Source organism: Eumetopias jubatus, unplaced genomic scaffold, assembly GCF_037043125.1.
Source record: "Eumetopias jubatus isolate StellerSeaLion01/CBP00866 unplaced genomic scaffold, mEumJub1_p1.0 scaffold_14, whole genome shotgun sequence".
Lineage (NCBI taxonomy): Eukaryota > Metazoa > Chordata > Mammalia > Carnivora > Otariidae > Eumetopias > Eumetopias jubatus.
Window position 1 is genome coordinate 93,800,923 of NW_028274820.1, and position 18,312 is coordinate 93,819,234.

Here is an 18,312-nt window from a genome sequence, read left to right on the forward strand (position 1 = left end):
GACAAAAAACATTTTTTTCTGTCAATAAAGGTATTTCATGGAATTAAGGGAACTAATAATTTGGATTAACTCCTGTTTCTCTCTACCCATCTCCCCGTGTCTCATTTTTATCCTTTTATGTGCATCCGAAAATGAGATTACTGTATTCTCAAGGTTTTATATCACAGGAAAGCCACACACACAGACTGACTCAGTCCTCTCATCCCAACCAAAATTTTTCTGGCCAGAGGTTGGGAGTCACATAGCACAGCATGGCTGTCCAAGGCCCCCCATGGCTCTAATAGGGGAATGAATGTGGTGCCGTGGACCGCTAGTGATGTGATCTGAGAGACATAGAATTATTTATTGTAAGTATTATACAACTGTTAATAAAATAGTTCTGACTCTTGGTCTTGGCTCATTTCATGATCTCTCAGGGTTATGAGATTGAGCCCTTTGTGAGGCTCTGAGCTCGGCATGGAATCTGCTGAGGATTCTCTCTCTCCCTTTCCCTCTGCCCCTCCCCAACTCACTGCATGCATGGATGAACCTGCTCTCTCTCTCTCTCTAAAAAAAAAAAATTATTTTGAATTGGGAATTCTTTGTCAGTTTAAAGCAGAGAAATAAATGACATTACTTGAGGTCACAGATTTTGTGTCTGTGCCTGGCTCCTTCAGACATTGACAGTTGGAACTTATTGCCATACATTCACATGACAGAAATGGGTACCAGTAAAAAAGGATCTAGAGGCAGGAGAGCAACTTTTTATACATGATAAGATATTTTCTAAGGAACATTTCAGATTTGATGTTTGGAGTTATTTAATATCCCTTTTGGCTGTAGAAGAAGACATTTGTCTTAGCCCTTGCTTTTCTTTATCTGGTTTTATCATGTGTACTTTTAATCCCTAAATATTATATTGTTTGATTTTGCGTATTTTTGAGCTTCATATAAATGGAATCGTACTGTCTCCATACTTTTCTTCTGCAGCTTGCTGTTTTACACTGAACATTACGTACCTCAGATTTATCTATGTCTTTACATGTGGTGAACTCCGTTTTTAGAGTACATTTGCTGTACAGTGTGTATGGAGTTCCATGCTATAAATATATTCCAATTCATTCATTTTACTGTTAATGGATATTTGGGTTGTTCCCAGAAAGATAGTCTCAGCTACGTAATTACAAAGCGATCACCTAGGAACCATGATACTGGATGTTCACATTTCTTTTAATGGAATTTTTATAGCAGACACTGTCATATGTGCAATAATATTTATTAATTGGTATGTATGAAAATAGCAAGAGTCTTCCAGTTTCCTCTTTCTCTTTGGCCTTAACCTCGCGTTTTTGCTTGCAGCGTAAGTCACAATTAGTAACAATAAATGACAGAACAGGATGTCAACATCCTGTTGGTAGTCACCCAGACCAAATCCTATGTTCCAGTGTTGCAAAGCAATATCTCCTCTTATGGTACTGGTTCCCCACCATAATGGGTATCAACCAGCCGTAGTCTGCACAATGTTTTTATTTAATCTTAAAGTGTCCATATAATTTATTGGCCAGGACATTTTTTAAGAATGTAAAGGAATAGATTGTGTGTCAACTAAACTCAAAAAAAATTTTTAAGAAAAAAATGTAAGGAACTCTATTAATTATGCTGGGGTAACAAGCAAAATCTGGGATTCTCATTGATTGCCTGCGAAGTATGGTCATCCTAATTTTATATCCAGTATGCATTACGAAAAGTCAGTGTGGTAGAAGTAGTTGTCCGCATTTAAATATGTTTTCATTAAAAAAATATGTTTACATTTCAAATCCATAATCAGTGTCTTTTGTGGATCTGCTTTAATTTTTGTAAATGTGTTTTAAAAAACTTCTAGTATATTTTTTCCTCAGGATGATCGTTTAAGAGAACCTCTGCAAAAACTGAAACTGGCTGTTAGCAACGTGATGCCTGAACAGCTATTTAAATACCAGGAGGACTGCCAAGCTCGTAGTCAAGCTAAGTGTGCCAAGTATGTACCTCTTCTCTTTGGACCGGCTTTTGCATTTGAGAAATATTTTTAGCTCTTAAGGATTGGTCTTGTGTAGATGTTCTCACCAAGTAGAAATCCACATATACCACTGAAATGGTATAATTGAGTATTTTCTAAATGACACAACACTCCCTATTCAGTTGCTTTGGTGTCAGAAGCAAAAGGTCTCTTGATTCAGTGTGTGGGTGTGATCCTAGCAAGAGCTGTGGTACTGGTCAGACATTTCACATGTCAGCCATTTTGACCGACTGAAGTTGGACACAAATATTTTCTGAACCGAAAGGTAAGTATTCATGGCCTTATGTTACAGTTTGAAGATCTTATTTACCAAACCACTTTATAATGCATTTCAAAGTATTATGTATAAAAATAGATTCCCCATTTACTTTCCCTTTTGAGTTAACATTCAGTTAAGCATTTTAACAGGTGTCTCTGGAGCATATCATAGGCACTGCTGGGTTAAAACTCTGCTCCATGGGGCGCCTGGGTGGCTCAGTCGGTTGAGTGCCTTTGGCTCGGGTCGTGATCCCAGGGTCCTGGGATCGAGTCCTACATCGGGCTCTTTGCTCGGCGGGAAGCCTGCTTCTCCCTCTGCTGCCTCTCCCCCTGCTTGTGCTCTCTGTCTCGCTCTCTGACAAATAAGTAAATGAAACCTTTAAAAAATAAATAGAACTCTGCTTCATAAAATCTTTTTCATTTTTAGGTTACAAACAGATGAAGAACGAGAAAAAAATGGATCCGAGGAAGATGATGAGGAGAAACCAGGGAAACGTGTCATAGGACCAAGAAAGAAATTCCATTGGAATGACACCATCAGGTAAAATTGAACCAAAGCCTTCACTTTTAACCAAATAGATAATGCAGAACTAAGGTTTCTAATAAAAAGAATATATAGTAAATGGAAGAGTAGATTGGAAGCAACCAAAGATTAGTGTGTAGGAAAAATTCAAAGGAAGATTGATTTGATCCTGATATTCTTAGAGTGCTCTCACTTTTATTTTCATATACTACTTTTTATAAGCTAATCTTCTAATAAGTCATACTGGTTTCAGAAGGTGAAGTATTCCATATACTTTTGTAATCAGTCATCTTTTTTACCAGTATTTCTGTACCCCAAGTAGAGGGTTTGGCTGCAGGACTATCCCTTTCAATCTTTGGTGCCTAGATGAAAGGTATCAAAGGAAATTGTTCCATACTGGGGATTTGGCTGTAGTGCAGTGAGTGATGTATGTTGGAAAGTATTTATCTTCGTGTCATCTTCTGAATTCTTGAGATAATATTCTTTATTATTGCTGTCAGATTTATGTGCTTTTAAAAAAATCTGTTTCAAGCTTAATTTTCCACAATTTGCAGTCAGATTTATATATAAATATATATTTTTAATCTGTTTAGAACTTTGTTATGTAACCTTGTTGAGATCAAATTGGGATGCTATGAGTTAGAGCCAAATAAAAGCCAGTCCGCTGAGGATTATCTTAAATCCTTTATGGAGACAGAGGTGAAACCATTGTGGCCTAAGGGCTGGATGCAGGCAAGGTAAGAAATATGACATCCTAGATTTTACTTTACTTTCTTATTATTGCTCTTATTAAAGATACATGTATATATACACATACACACATGTGACATTCATTTTGCTAAGAACCTAGTCATCTCAGATGATCTCTGCCTTGAAAACTTCAAGCACTTAAAAGACAAAACAGTTAGTCACATGGACATGGAGATACAGAGATACACGTAAAGGGTGATTTTTTTTGCCAACCACTTTTTCTTTTTTGCACCTGAATTTGCTAATAGAGAAATGGGAGGAGGAGAAGATGGTTATGAACTTTGTTGGGGGGGAACTTCACCTGGGTATTATGAAGATAAGGAACTGAATACAAAATGGAGAGTGTAGAAAAAGAGATCCCAACCTTAGGTTCTGTTGAAAATAATAGTCAATGTAGAGTGGTATCTCAAAAATTAAGAGTAGCCCAATTTAAAGTTTAAAGAGTTAAGAATGTTAAAATTAATAGACTTGACTATCTCTGTCATCTTAAAGCGTTCCATCTTAAATCAAAAAAAATCTGTTGATCTGTTAAAAGATTTAAATAAATGTTCTATAAAACTCCCCATATTAGATTATTGAATTTACTCTGTGCCATTATAACTTTCATTTGATAAATGAACAATAATAGACTGTTGAAAACCATGTAACTAAAACGAGAAAGTGGCTATCATTATCTGTTACACAAAAATGATCATGTCTTTTTAACTTTTGCAGAATGCTTTTTAAGGAAAGCCGGAGTGTACATAATCATCTTACTTCTGCTCCGTGAGTAAAACAGACTCCAGATTTCTTCATTTTTGCTCACCTTATGTGCTTTAGTAAACAAGCGCTATTTATTAAATGCTAGTTGAGATAGTACTTAAACATACATTTAAACAATCTCCCATTTTACTACTGCTTTTTTTTAAAAAATCATTTTTAGGGGCATCTGGGTGGCTCAGTCGGTTAAGCATCTACCTTCAGCTCAGGTCATGATCTCGGGGTCCTGGGATCGAGCCCCGAGTCGGGCTCCCTGCTCAAGGGGGAACCTGCTTCTCTCTCTACCTCTGCCTCTCCCCCAGCCTGTGCCCTCTCTCTTACTCTCTCTCTCAAATAAATAAAATAAAATCTTTAAAAAAATCATTTTTACTGTTTCTATAGACCTAAGAACACATTTATCTATTAAACAGTTCTCAGGCTAGTCTCCAAAAACCTGAATGTGCTGGCCTGAGATTTGGTAGTTAGGAGCCATGTAAACAGGAAAGCTGTGATTGTTTCCTTTGTTCCTGGGCCTTCCTCCCTCTAGTTCTTTGGTGTCCTTTTTCTTTCCCTCTTAATGACCATTAAGTAGCTAACCTATAGTGTTGTGCATTCCAAGATGGTTTCGGATACATACCTACCCTGCCTTGCCTTGCAAAGTGTTTTATTGCACAAAATTAACTTATTCTTCATTTCTTTCCCTTCTTTTTAAAACTGGATATTTCCTTAGTGATGTGATTACTAAAGAAAGGTCTTTTAACCTGATAGGAAGTAGTAAAAAGCTGAGGGTTTTGTGGTTATATTTTTGGGTGAATACTGGTTGACTTCAAGAATTTTATTTTTAGCCACAACTCAGGGCTCTTTCTCTGTAGCTTAGAAGTGTAGTAATAGTTAATAAAATATTAAATTAGCAAGTTACTGAGAATTTATGGATCACTAATTCAATATTCTAAGAGGTCTGGTTAACAATGGGTAACCTTACAAAATTCTGTCTCTTTATACAATTATAATGGAAATTTTTACAACTGTTAGGAAGGACACTTTGTTAGCATACTGTTAGAGTTGTATTGAGTTTCAGGTTGTGGTTTTCAGTTTTTGCTATTGTTTGTTGCTGGCGGTTTAGTTATCCTGGGGCAGGGGATACATAGGTATTGTTATCAATAATATTTCTCGCCTTTAATTTCCCCATAGTTATAAAATCACGTGTTACAATTCAGGTATAAGTAATTCCTTCAAACCTAAAGCAGATGTTTACAGAGATCCTCTTCCCCAGTTTTTTTTTTTAGTAGCTTTATCACTATGACTAACTTGTGTTTTGTGTCAGAAAGTGGAAATCTGTGGGATACGTGGGCCCGGACACCTTTTGCCCCAATGGTCTTATCAAAAAAAACTCTAAAAATTACTGTTGCCTCAATGAAGTCATAGATTGACAATTTTAATCAAGATATTTGTTAATTTAATGGATGACATTTCAACTTAGTGAAGTAGGAATACTCAGTGTGAGGTATTTTAGCTTGTTAATCCTTTAATTATTCAACAGACATGGAGTACTTTCTCTTATTATGGAACCCGTAAGATTTTCTTTAAACTTTTTCACACTGGTTCCCAAAGGTTTCAAGGTTCCATCGTATTTTTCTTGCCTTTTTTTCCCCGTCATTTTGACATTTTTTATTTGAATTTTTATATTAAAATAATTTTCTCTAAAAAACAGATTTGTTTTTAAAATGATATCTCATTTACAACATCTTGACAGTGGTTCTCCTCAAATTACGGTTTAATTTGAGCTGAAAGTTTCTTCAGGCTCTGTTTTCCTATAAATAATTATAAATTCTTACCAGTTCTTTGAAGTGAGTCTCCTTAGGCAGCTTTGTTACCCTATCTTGAGGTTTTTGTTTTTTTTTTTTTTAATTTTGAGTATTTACATTTAATTTTTAAAAAACCTTTATTTACCATTGATATTTTACTAATGGTTTGGCCTTTTTTCCAGTTGATTGAAATTGGAGGAAATGTTACTGTATATTCGCATATAAACTGAGCACTTATATATAGTTCCTTCCTTCATAGAGTTTTCCAGATAGCATAAGAAGTTACTTACCGGGCGCCTGGGTGGCTCAGATGGTTAAGCCTCTGCCTTTGGCTCAGGTCATGATCCCAGGGTCCTGGGATCGAGTCCCGCATCAGCCTCCCTGCTCCTTGGGAGCCTGCTTCTCCCTCTCCCTCTCTCTCTCTCTCTCTCTCTCTCTCTCTCTCTCTCTCTCTGTCTCTCATGAATAAATAAATAAAATCTTTAAAAAAAAAAATAAAAAAAAAAGTTACTTACCCATGTAATGACAGTATTATGTTGTAATTTCCTAATGGTGACCCAACAGCTACTGAAATGGCATCCTTTTTTATCTTTTGTCTTAGGGCAAAGAAAAAGGTGATTCCTGCACCTAAGCCCAAAGTGAAGGTAAGTATTGAACCAAATCTTTAATTAGTCATAATTGGGGAATGCTGAAATACATTCTTAAGATGCAAAGGATATATGTATTTGGCATAGGTGGATAGGTACTGTACTTTTAAGAAGGGTGTTTTTAAATTTTGTAAAAATCCTAGAACCATTGTATTTCAGAGAATTAAATTGTAAGATTTAACCTAATAAAAGTTAGAAGCATTCTATAAACTATAACAAATATCCTTTAAAAGCATAGTTGAGACTGCAAATAGATAATAGAAATCCCCAAGGCCCAAAACAAAGAAGAAACTGCCAGAGTGTTAATTTGCCTTAACCAAAGGCAACTTTGGTTGCCTTTAGACGCATTTGCTGATTTTCATCCAACACTTTATGGTTTATTTTTAAATTTCTTCTCAGACCACAGCAGATAGGGGTATCTTCGCCTTATATAGGTTAGGAATTAGACTGAAACTCTGTGTAAACATGGGACTTTCAAAGGGTAACATGTTTAGTAAAAGAAAGGACTAGAAAAGAAACCCACTCACCGGCAGAAAGATTAAGAAACTTGGGTGTCTTGGCCTGAGTTCTAGATTAGGGGAAGGAAATCCTTCCTGAGAATTTTCCCTGGTTTAGGAGTTTAATTTACACTGCCTACAAGACCTGGGAAGTCCTCAAGCTTTGAAAATAACTTAAAGGGATATTAGGTTAGTTATTAACCCAAGGCAAATGGCAAATCAAATTCTCTCTGGGAAAATGCAGTTTCATCCTAGGCCCCAAAGGCTTACCACATATATACCATGTCAAACATGAGCTTAAAATGTGAAAACACAGAATACATAAGGAAGTAAGTTACTATGAGTGAGAGTCAGCAGAAACATCCAACAGAATTAGATCCCTGAGAAGGGCAAGTGATGGATTTATTGGGTTTAGAACATAAAGGAATTTAACTTGTTTAGTATGTAAAGAAGGAGAAGAAGGGATAAAAAAATACCAAAATAGACAAAGCAGAGTTGAAAAAGAATCACGTATAACCTATAGAAGTGAAAATTGTGATCATTTGAAAGTAAAATTGTAAAGAAAGCCCACACCCTTTAGGTTTTAGACTTTCCCCATAGTCTTCATCTCTTTGAATAAATGAGTGTCTTGGCTTATGAGGTTATGGCCAGAAGGTCAATATTTGTTACTTTGTGGCCTTCTTAACTTTTAGTATTAGAGGCTCTTTGAATACGGAGTAAATAGTCGTCTTTTTCTTACCTACCTCATTTGTCTTCTAATCCAAATAATATTGAACCAGTATTTCATCACATCTGTTGAGTTCATGCTTTGCTTTGACACTGTATTTTTAAACTCCTAATACTCCCCATAAAGTGTTGGTTAAATTTTGATACATCTATTCAAACATGATTATCAGAATTCTAATAATGACAAGGATGGTATAGGGGAATTGCATATTTTGTTTGTGTCTTTGTGATTAAATTACTGTTTCCTTTTCCCCAAATGGAAAAACTATATTGCTGATTTGTGTTTTTCCTACCCTACCACCCCTCAAATACCTATTTTAGTTAAAAAGGTAATCTAAGGAAGTACAGTAGAAAATGCAAATACAAAAAAGTAAGAAGGAGAAAAGTATAAGTATCCAGGAAAAAAAAAACTTCCGTTCTAGTACACACCCACCATTCCTTCTGGAGCTCTGTCCTTGCCACCCCTCCTTCGATCCATCCAAATAGCTATTCATTTATTCAGATTGAATTAACATTTTATAAATGAGATAACCTGCTTTTTAGACTCAAATATATACCTTGGACAATTTATCTCTGCTAGTATAAATTTATATAGTACCCTGGAGGGTGGATTTAACATTATTCTAGAAGAAAAAATTAATTCAGGGGCACCTGGCTGGCTCAGTCAGAAAAGCATATGATTCTTGATCTCAGGATTGTGAGTTCAAGCTGCACATTGGGCCTAGAACTTAAATAAATAGATAGTAAATAAAATTGAAACCAGTTTATTCTTTTAAAAAAAATGAAAAGTTCCTTTAAAAAAGTTTTATATTGGTAATGCTACCATTATGATTCCAATATATTCCCCACCCTCAGTTTGTATACTTTTTTAATAAAAAAGGTATTTTCACTAATCATAATTGAATGGATGGCCTGTCAAGCAGACGTGTCTCATATGTATTACCCATTCATCTTAACAGACAATTTTGACCTTAGTGCAGTTACACTACAGAATTCTGAGAGGCAGTGGAGTTTTCAATCAGTCTTTTAGACTAGCAGCTTAGAAAAATTGCTGAGGAAGTTAGAGTTTAACAGCCTTCCCACCAGCTTCTTTACTGTAATACCTTAGAAGGTGATGGTAAAGACATTTCCTCTCCATTCTTTCCCCACTATGGTTAAGGTAAGTGCTGTGATTGTATAAATTAATGTGTAATTTAAGACTTTGGGTTTAGGTTTATTTGGGTTTGTTTTTAAGAAACTAATCAAAGAAACTTTGAAGTGCTTTTTATTAATAGTTTTATTTCTTCTTAATCTTAAAAATGACATGGGACGCCTGAGTGGCTCAGTCAGTTGGGCGTCTGCCTTCGGCTCGGGTCATGATCCCAGGGTCCTGGTATGGAGTCCTGCATCGGGCTCCCTGCTCAGGGGGGAGCCTGCTTCTCCCTCTCCCTCTGCCTGCCGCTCCCCCTGCTTGTGCTCTCTCTCTCTCTCTCTCTCAGAAATAAATAAAATCTTAAAATCTTAAAAATGACATGAATCAAATACTTTATATTTCCCTTTTAAGGGAAACAGCTTTTTTTTTTTTTTTTAGATTTTATTTATTTGAGAGAGAGAGAGACAGAGCATGAGGGGAGGAGGGGCGAGAGAGGGAGAGCTCCGCTTTGAGCTCAGAGACTCACACAGGCCTGATCTCAGGACCCTGAGATCATGACCTGAGCCAAAACCAAGAGTAGGAAGCCCAACCAACTAATACATTTGTCCCGGGTACCCCGAAACAGTTACTTTTTAATTCTTTTGCTCTTGGAATATTTTAAATTCCCAGGTACCCCGAAACAGTTACTTTTTAATTCTTTTGCTCTTGGAATATTTTAAATTCCCAGGTACCCCGAAACAGTTACTTTTTAATTCTTTTGCTCTTGGAATATTTTAAATTCCCAGGTACCCCGAAACAGTTACTTTTTAATTCTTTTGCTCTTGGAATATTTTAAATTGTGCTCTAATTCTCTTTTCTCTTCCTTGAATTTTAAGAAACTTAATTTTTGGGGGAAAAAAAGAACAATTCTCTTAGGTATTCAGAATTTTAATTCCCATAACCTTGTTTTCTTAGTGTATAGTGCCTTGCTCATAGTAAACATTTAGTAAATATATGTTGAATAAATTACAAATGACCGTAATGAATAGAAGACTTAATTTAAGTATGCTTGGATTGAATCCCAGTTTATGTACCACTTCTCCACGTACTGGCTATGAGTGGCTATAGGACAGGGCATACAGTGGCAGAAACACAAGGGAGCAGAAAGTGAGGGTCAGTATCCTAGCAAAGCATACTAGAGAAGAAGGGTAGAGTCTTAGAGTAAAAGCAGAATTTCTCCTAGGTACAAGGAGAATAAAAAGAGAATAGTCCCTGAACAGATGGATTTGGAATAGTATCTGAAGATCTGATGCAGGAGGGGTGGCGTGAGGGAGGGTTCCGCCAATAGTACAACTAGTATACGAATATTCCTTTGGCTTGGTTTCAAGTTTTCTTAGAAGAGCTTACTAAGGTATGGCAGCTGCGTGCACTGTATCAGATGCTTTGGCTTCTGAACAGTTCAGTCAAGAGCTCTATCCTGAGAACTGTTTTGGTTTTTTTCAGTCTAAAGATTTCCAATAGAATTTTAATCATTGTGAGAAGTTCTTAGTCCTTTAAAAACTAATACTTAGTAATTGTTTATTAATCATTTAATTTGTTCCAATATAATGCTGTTTATGCTAGGAGTGTAGTCCAAAAAAGGACCAGAAAACTCCTGCATCGTTGGTGGCTTCAGTTGGTGGTCCCTCAACGAGCTCTAGCACATCTGCCGTGGCCTCTACCAGCTCTAGCTCTACACCAGCCCAGGAGACGATCTGCCTTGATGACTCACTAGATGAAGACCTGTCTTTCCATCCACCTGCACTGGATCTTGTTTCTGAAGCTTTAGCTGTTATCAACAACGGGAACAAAGGCCCTCCAGCTGGCTCAAGGATAAGCATGCCAACTGCAAAACCTCGTCCAGGACTGAGAGAAGAAAAATTAGCAAGTATCATGAGTAAGTTGCCGCTGGCTGCTCCTAAAAAACTAGATTCTCCTCAGACTGCACATTCATCAAGTCTTATTGCTGGTCACACAGGGCCAGTACCAAAGAAACCCCAGGATTTAGCTCATACTGGCATCTCTTCAGGCCTTATTGCTGGTTCTTCAATTCAGAACCCTAAAGTTTCCTTGGAACCTTTGCCAGCCAGGCTGCTTCAACAAGGACTACAGAGGTCGAGTCAGATTCACGCTTCTTCCTCTTCACAGACCCATGTGTCCTCTTCCCAAGCCCAAGTTGCTGCCTCCTCTCATGCTCTGGGAACACCAGAGGCCCAGGATGCTTCTTCATTAACACAAGTAACAAAGGTGCACCAGCATTCAGCTGTCCAACAAAACTATGTGTCTCCATTACAAGCAACCATTAGTAAATCACAGACCAACCCAGTGGTGAAGTTAAGTAATAATCCCCAACTTGCCTGTTCATCCCCGCTTATTAAGACTTCGGATAAGCCACTTATGTACCGCCTTCCCTTATCTACTCCCTCACCTGGAAATGGTTCTCAAGGGTCCCACCCCCTGGTTTCTAGGACAGTACCCAGCACCACTACCTCCAGTAACTATTTAGCGAAGGCTATGGTGTCACAGATGTCCACGCAGGGTTTCAAATCTCCCTTCTCAATGGCTGCATCCCCCAAACTTGCCGCATCTCCAAAACCTGCCACATCTCCTAAACCCTTGCCCTCACCTAAGCCTTCCGCCTCACCCAAGCCCTCTCTGTCAGCTAAGCCTTCAGTATCAACGAAACTTATTTCTAAATCCAACCCCACTCCCAAGCCTCCTGTACCCCCAAGCTCTTCCAGTCCAAATGCACTAGTAGCCCAGAGTAGCCACTCCAGCAGTAACAACCCAGTCCATAAACAACCCAGTGGGATAAACCTCAGCAGACAGTCGCCCACCTTGAATTTGCTGCCCTCTAATCGCACTTCAGGCCTTCCATCTACGAAAAATCTTCAGGCCCCTTCAAAGCTCACAAATTCCTCATCCGCTGGAACTGTTGGGAAGAATAGCTTGAGTGGGATTGCAGTGAATGTACCTGCCAGCAGAGGTAGCAACCTAAACTCAAGTGGAGCGAATAGGACTAGTCTCTCTGGGGGAACAGGAAGTGGAACACAGGGTGCTACTAAACCGTCGTCTACTCCACATAGACCATCCTCTGCCTCAGGGTCTTCAGTGGTAACAGCCAGTGTGCAGGTATGTATGTTACATATGTTCATGGGATAAAGTACAAGATTGTGCAGTCTTTCCTGTGAGTCCGTTTAATAACCGTGTACATAGGTTGTTCGTAATAGCTTATTACAGCTTATGACCAAGGAATGTTCCTGATGTTCACATCACAGTAATGGGGATACTTGGTGGATGAGGTTTTTGTTGGGATGTGGATTTTTTTTTTCCAGGTAAAGTAGCACATACGACTTTTGCAATTTTTGAAAAACACATAATGCATATTTAAAGTATGTTGTCAAAATTCAGAACAAAGCAATAACTTAAGAGTTTAAGTTTACCTTCACGTATCTCCTTTCTCCCTCTCTCTAGTCCTTTTTCTCCTGTCAACTTTTTTATTTAATCAAATTTGTACATTCATGGTGTTTTTTTTTTTGTCCTTTAGCCATTTGTCTTTTCAAATAAAATTTTTATTTGGCATGAATTTTGCAGCTACTCATATATAATTCTCTGTGTCAAATTACTGTCGATAATCCTTTTATACCACCGTTTTCCCCATTCGTGAGTTTTTAATTCAAATTTATCTCACAGTGGGAGTGCTTCACTTGGAGTCTTTTCAGGAAGACTAACACAAAACCTAATTTACCTTTGCTCCAGCATACCTGATCATTTCTGTGCTGTCACACTTAGGTATGTAGACTTCTTGGTCACTAACTGTCTCCTCCCAATGTTATAAATACTGTTCCACTGACCTTTGCTTAGTATTGAGGATTACAGGGAAGTTGAGGCCATTCCAATATTTTGTTCCCTTGTATGTGTTTTCTCTGCCTAAATGCTAGTAAGACTTTCTCTTTTTCCTTGAAATTCAAGTATCCTCAAATTACGGCTAGGTTTTATCTGTAAGTTTATACCTGGCGGCTTTTTTAGCTCAAGAATATTTTGTTCTATGATGTGTTTCATTATCATTTCTGATCCATTTGGCCTAGGTTTGTTGAGAACTCTTTATCACTCATATTTCATCTCTCTCCTTTCCACGTCATCTTCTCTGTCATTGTTTTCATCTTTCTGCCACTCCTTGTATTCTGAGACTTGCCAGATTTGTCCTTCATGTGACCAGTTTGATTTCTTTAAGATTCTTCTTCCCTGTCCCCCATCCCAAAAAGTAATATGTATTCACTGTAGGCAAATTCATAAAAAAGAAAAGTCCCCCATTATCCCACCGCTGTTTATATTTTCCTGGTACTTTTTTGGATTCTTGTCAAGAAAATGGGTTTCATAAAATATGCTGTTTCATAACAAGCTTTTTAAAAATATGTAACATTTTATGATGTGTTAGTTCTTAGGTTCCCAAGTCTTTTTTGAAAACATGACTTTTGTTGATTTGTGGAATTCCGTTGTCTCAGAAAGTGTTCTTTTTACTGCCTCCTGTTGATGTGGAATAGGAGCATCTAATGAAAGAATTTTTAGCTTGGTGTTTATAGATGTTTTCTGCTCTTCAGTACAAGCTAAGCACTGGTATTCATAAACACATGAAACCCAGATTATCACTCTGCCATTACTGTAGGCTTAGTAATGAATTCATTTATTCCAGAGTTCTAAAATAAAACAAAATTCAATTAACTGATACTTTACTAGTTGAAACCTAGGATGTTTTATCTGTTTAGTTTTACTTTTATCAGAAATAAAATGAAAAAAAAATCCCCACTGATTAGGGATTGATTTAAGTTACAACTAAGGTCTGGGAGTTAGTTTGCATTCCTCTTTGTTATACCTTTATTAAAATGTTGACTGTGTTTGACATTAATCTTCAGTTTGAGTAAAGGAGAGAATCATAACAGAAATGCCAGTTTCCTGCCACATGGGTCCCCCTTCCTAGTATCAGTTACTTTTAATTCTCATAGCCTTTTCTGTGTTTTTAAATATTAGGAATGAATGGAAGACAATTTATTCATTTTACTATTATCTCTTAACTTCTTATTATGATAAAGCTTTTAGCTGCATTTATACCTTTGTCATTCTCCTGAAAGAGTAAAATTACAACTTTTGGCTAAATCCATGACTACATAAAATATTGTTTCTGTTGAGCTAAATTGTAAACTATGGTTTCATTTGCTTTAAGTTTTTGGTTTTTTTCCTGAAGAAAAGTTGCCTTTTTTCCCCCTTCACCTTGAATTTAAGATTAAATCTTTCTCTAGCCTTTGTCATCTCCAGAGTCACTCAGTTCTGTCCCCACCCTGCTGCCTCTCCCCCTTCTGCCAGTCCTTCTTGTACTTGATCATCTGTCCCGGGAGAACCTAGATACTTAGCATACCAATTCGATTTGTCAGCAGGGAACCTATATGGCAAAATTTGTGTTTCCAAAAAGTTAACTACTTCTAGTTTTCATCCTTTCTAATATGACTTTATGATTTGAAGGCCTTATTGTTCCTGCCTTCAGATCTGATCCTTTTTGTTCTGTCTTATTGGTTTGACTGAAGAAAAGGTCAGTAATTGAATAAGGTTGATCATAACTTCGGGAGAACCTATGGTGTGGGTTTTTTGTTTTTGTTTTTTTTAACGTAGTCTCTCACTGAAACCTCGTGGCCTCTAAATCCTGTCTCTCTAGCACTCTTAACACTAAAAGGAGATTCCCTGTCTGTGCCTGCAAAACATTCAGCTCCTGTCTGAAAGACATCTTCACCTATCTGTTCATTTGCAGAGTGAAAAGGACAGGTCCCGAGTTTAACAGAAGTTAAAATCTTTCCGGGTTCAGATTATTACCTCTACCTACTTTCTATTTAATAACTTCCTGCTCAAGGCTTTCCTCTTCTTTCTTACCCTTCAACTTACTGATGTTCTATGAATCCATTTCTTTGCCACTTTATAATTCCCAAAATAATTCACTCATTAAGCAGATGTTTCCGAGGTATTTAATATGTGCCAGGCACTCTTCTAGATGCTGGGGAGATAGGGTAAACTCCATACTCAAGATCTCTCTGGTCGTGGAGCATATATTCCAGGTAGAAAGATAAAACACAAATTTTTAAACATGTTAAGTGCTATGAAAGAACAATAATATGACAAAGTGTGATTGCTGCTAACATAGATAAGGGAGTTGGGGACAGCCTCTTTCAGGAGATAACATTTGAGCTGAGAATGGAATAAGCAGGCTAGTCATTTGGAGATAGGAGGGAACAAACAGTCCACGCTAGAGAGATGGTAGGTGTGAAGACACTGAGATAGGAGCCTGACGTGTAGGTATGCATGGCTGGACTACAGAGAGATGGATAGGTGACGAGGTCTGAGATCAACCAGAACCATGTGATGCAGGACCTTGCAGGTCACGATAAGAACTTGGGGTTTTAATCTGTGCAGTGGGAAGCCTTGGAGGGTCTTCATTGATTTATATTTCGAAATATCCCTCTGGTGTTGTAGAGAATGGGGGGCAGATGCACTCAGCAAAATAAAATGTGGTTTAAAAAAATTCTCAGATAGATAGATAGAATGCCCACCACAGGAAGAGCATGGTTTTCCTTCATATTTTCCCCTGGGAATGAAATATGGAGGTCGTGGAAGTATTTTTGATTATGGAGCATTATCCTGAACTGTTTGCCTGTTTTAGGTTGACCGCTCTCCTGTATGCTTTCGAATGATATCAACAGTAGGATACCTGACTTTTGAAAGGTCTCCATCTTATAGGGAGAGAGAAATTTATAAATGCCATGTAATATTTAGGTAGTCTGATGTGTCATTTCAGTTTTATAAACAAAAGTGGATATGGAAGTTTTTTGAAAGTACAGAATATTACACAGTATGGCATGGTATCATTTTTTATCCCTCAGTTAATTTGGGAAGTTGCCCTAATTTACGTTTTCCAACTATTTTAATACTTGAGTTAGCCTTCTCCAGAAAAACTTGAGTCCTCCTTATTAGCAGTATTTAATGTTCCTCTCTAGGGGGCACATGGTCTTGGAGTGTGTGCCTCATATTATCCTGGGATTACAAGAGAACTATGATTTTAAAAAAATTTTTTTAATTCTTAAATTGATGCAGGATACCTTCTATCCAAATTGCTTCAAAGTGTCCTTATTTCTAGCTTAGTAATTCTTTCCAGTGTATCCATTTTGTATATCATGGTTGGCCAGTAAGGGAAAGACTAGAAGATAAGAAAAGTAGCCAAGTCCAAGCATAAAGTGATGAAGATTTGTACTTAAGTGCTGGAGGAAGTAGTGGTTAAAAAAAAAAAAAATGGGTATGTTGACAGTGAGTTCATCTTGTCCATTTTTTTATGATGACTAAAAACTAAGGTTTCAAGCCCTGGTGTTGGGAAAGAATGAGACTACTAATGATAGCATTTGAGATACAGGATGGGGTCACATGATTATAGGAACTGATGAGTTCATTTGTTGATGAGTGTTCCATTCCTCCCTGAGCTTTTAGATTTACAGGATTGAAACTGAGATAGGATATAAAATTGAGAGCTAACAAAGGAGATAAGGGAAGGGAAGGCTATTGGAGAAAGATTGGAAAAACCAGATTCAAAGCCTTCTGGAGAGTATTCTTCATTTTTTGTTTAGCAGTGGCATGGACTGTTAGGTGTAAGAAATGTATCCACTGTGACGTGTATGTATGGGAAGATCACTTAAGTTTTTCTCATATATTAACTAAGAAATAAAATGATCAGCCCTTTATTAATACTGTTTACTGGAAAAGGAGTGAGCACACAAAATAAACCTAATAAGAGTTAACATTGATCACTGACTTAAAAATATTTGAAGAATTCAGTTTTCTTGACTAAATTTAGAACTGTAAAATTTTTGGTCGGAGAAACTTAGAATTGTTAAGACTACAAAAGAAAATTCATAGTTGTACAAACTATCATAGATAATATCTGATACTGAGACAATTGTATTATAATGTTTGTTGTTAAGTACAGGTAGAAAAGAAAGTCAAAATGGGAAAAGATTATTGCTGAATAGAAAATTGTTCAAAGAGTTAAAGTAGCTTAATGAAGTGTATTTCAGTAATTTTAGGGAAAGTTAATTAATGTTAGCATATTTCTTTCTGATTTAAGTGTACTTTTTTTTTTTTTTTTTTATTTGACAGAGAGCTAGCGAGAGCAGGAACACAAACAGGGGCAGTAGAAGAGGGAGAAGCAGGCTTCCCGCTGAGCAGGGAGCCTGATGCGGGGCTCGATCCCAGGAACCTGGGATCATGACCTGAGCTGAAGGCAGACGCTTAACGACTGAACCACCCAGGAGCCCCTAAATGTACTTTTCATACACATGGCATCGAAGCCCAGATAGAGGAGTATTAAAACACCTTTTACTGCAAGGAGTCTTTAAGTTCTGAAAAGTAGTGAATATGGAAACCAGCTTCCAGGGGTTAAGGAGAAACTAGATAATGTGGGGAATGGAGGGTATCATTTAGTAAATTTGGTTAACAAAAGGAATACAAAAGTTTGGTTGTTTCTAGGGGTTGAGGAGCAACCAGGAATAACTGTGGTTGTCTAAAAAAAAAAAGATGAGGTCTCTGTATATGACAAGATAGAGGAAACTTGGAAAAAGATGTAATACTAGGTATTTGTACCAGAAAGTTTGGCATAGGGAGATTCATGGCATAGGTCAGTTTTGGAGAAGAGGCAGGTAAAGCTAATAAAGGAAGAGGAAGAACATCCAGATGGCCTCATTTCTTTACGGCGTTCTGATGAAAGCGGAGGGTTTGTGTTATGGGCTCTGAGAGAGTCCTCGTCTGGAGCAGTAACCACATGGATTGTATCAGGAAAAATGGTAAAACAAACAATGAAATTACCAAGCATTTTCAAAGACCAAATTGAAATTTTATGGAATTAATGACCAGTAGCTCAGATGGAGGGGCTAGGAGCAAAAGTAGAAAAGTGGAAGTCTGAGGTGAGGAATGAATGAATGAGTGGTAATACAGGTGTTAAAATAAGGAGTTTGAACTGGCAGTGAAGAGCTGAGTAGAGAATTAATTCCAAAACCAATATGGGTAGGTCTCAGAAATATATTTTTCACCTCAGTCTTCATTTTTTGTCTCATAACGTTTCTGTTAGAGTAGATATAGGACACAGTCTTGCGCCCA

The 18,312-nt window shown here is 37.3% G+C and overlaps 1 protein-coding gene across 1 annotated transcript in view; it reads left to right on the forward strand.

Annotated features, from left to right (window-relative positions):
- Positions 1-18,312, forward strand: part of UBN2 (ubinuclein 2) — a 75,999-nt gene that overhangs the window by 43,973 nt on the left and 13,714 nt on the right. Inside the window, exons 9-14 of the mRNA XM_028106299.1 lie at positions 1,878-1,996; positions 2,721-2,834; positions 3,410-3,553; positions 4,281-4,331; positions 6,711-6,753; positions 10,714-12,261. Coding sequence (XP_027962100.1) covers positions 1,878-1,996; positions 2,721-2,834; positions 3,410-3,553; positions 4,281-4,331; positions 6,711-6,753; positions 10,714-12,261 — 2,019 coding nt within the window. The remainder of the gene's footprint in view (positions 1-1,877; positions 1,997-2,720; positions 2,835-3,409; positions 3,554-4,280; positions 4,332-6,710; positions 6,754-10,713; positions 12,262-18,312) is intronic.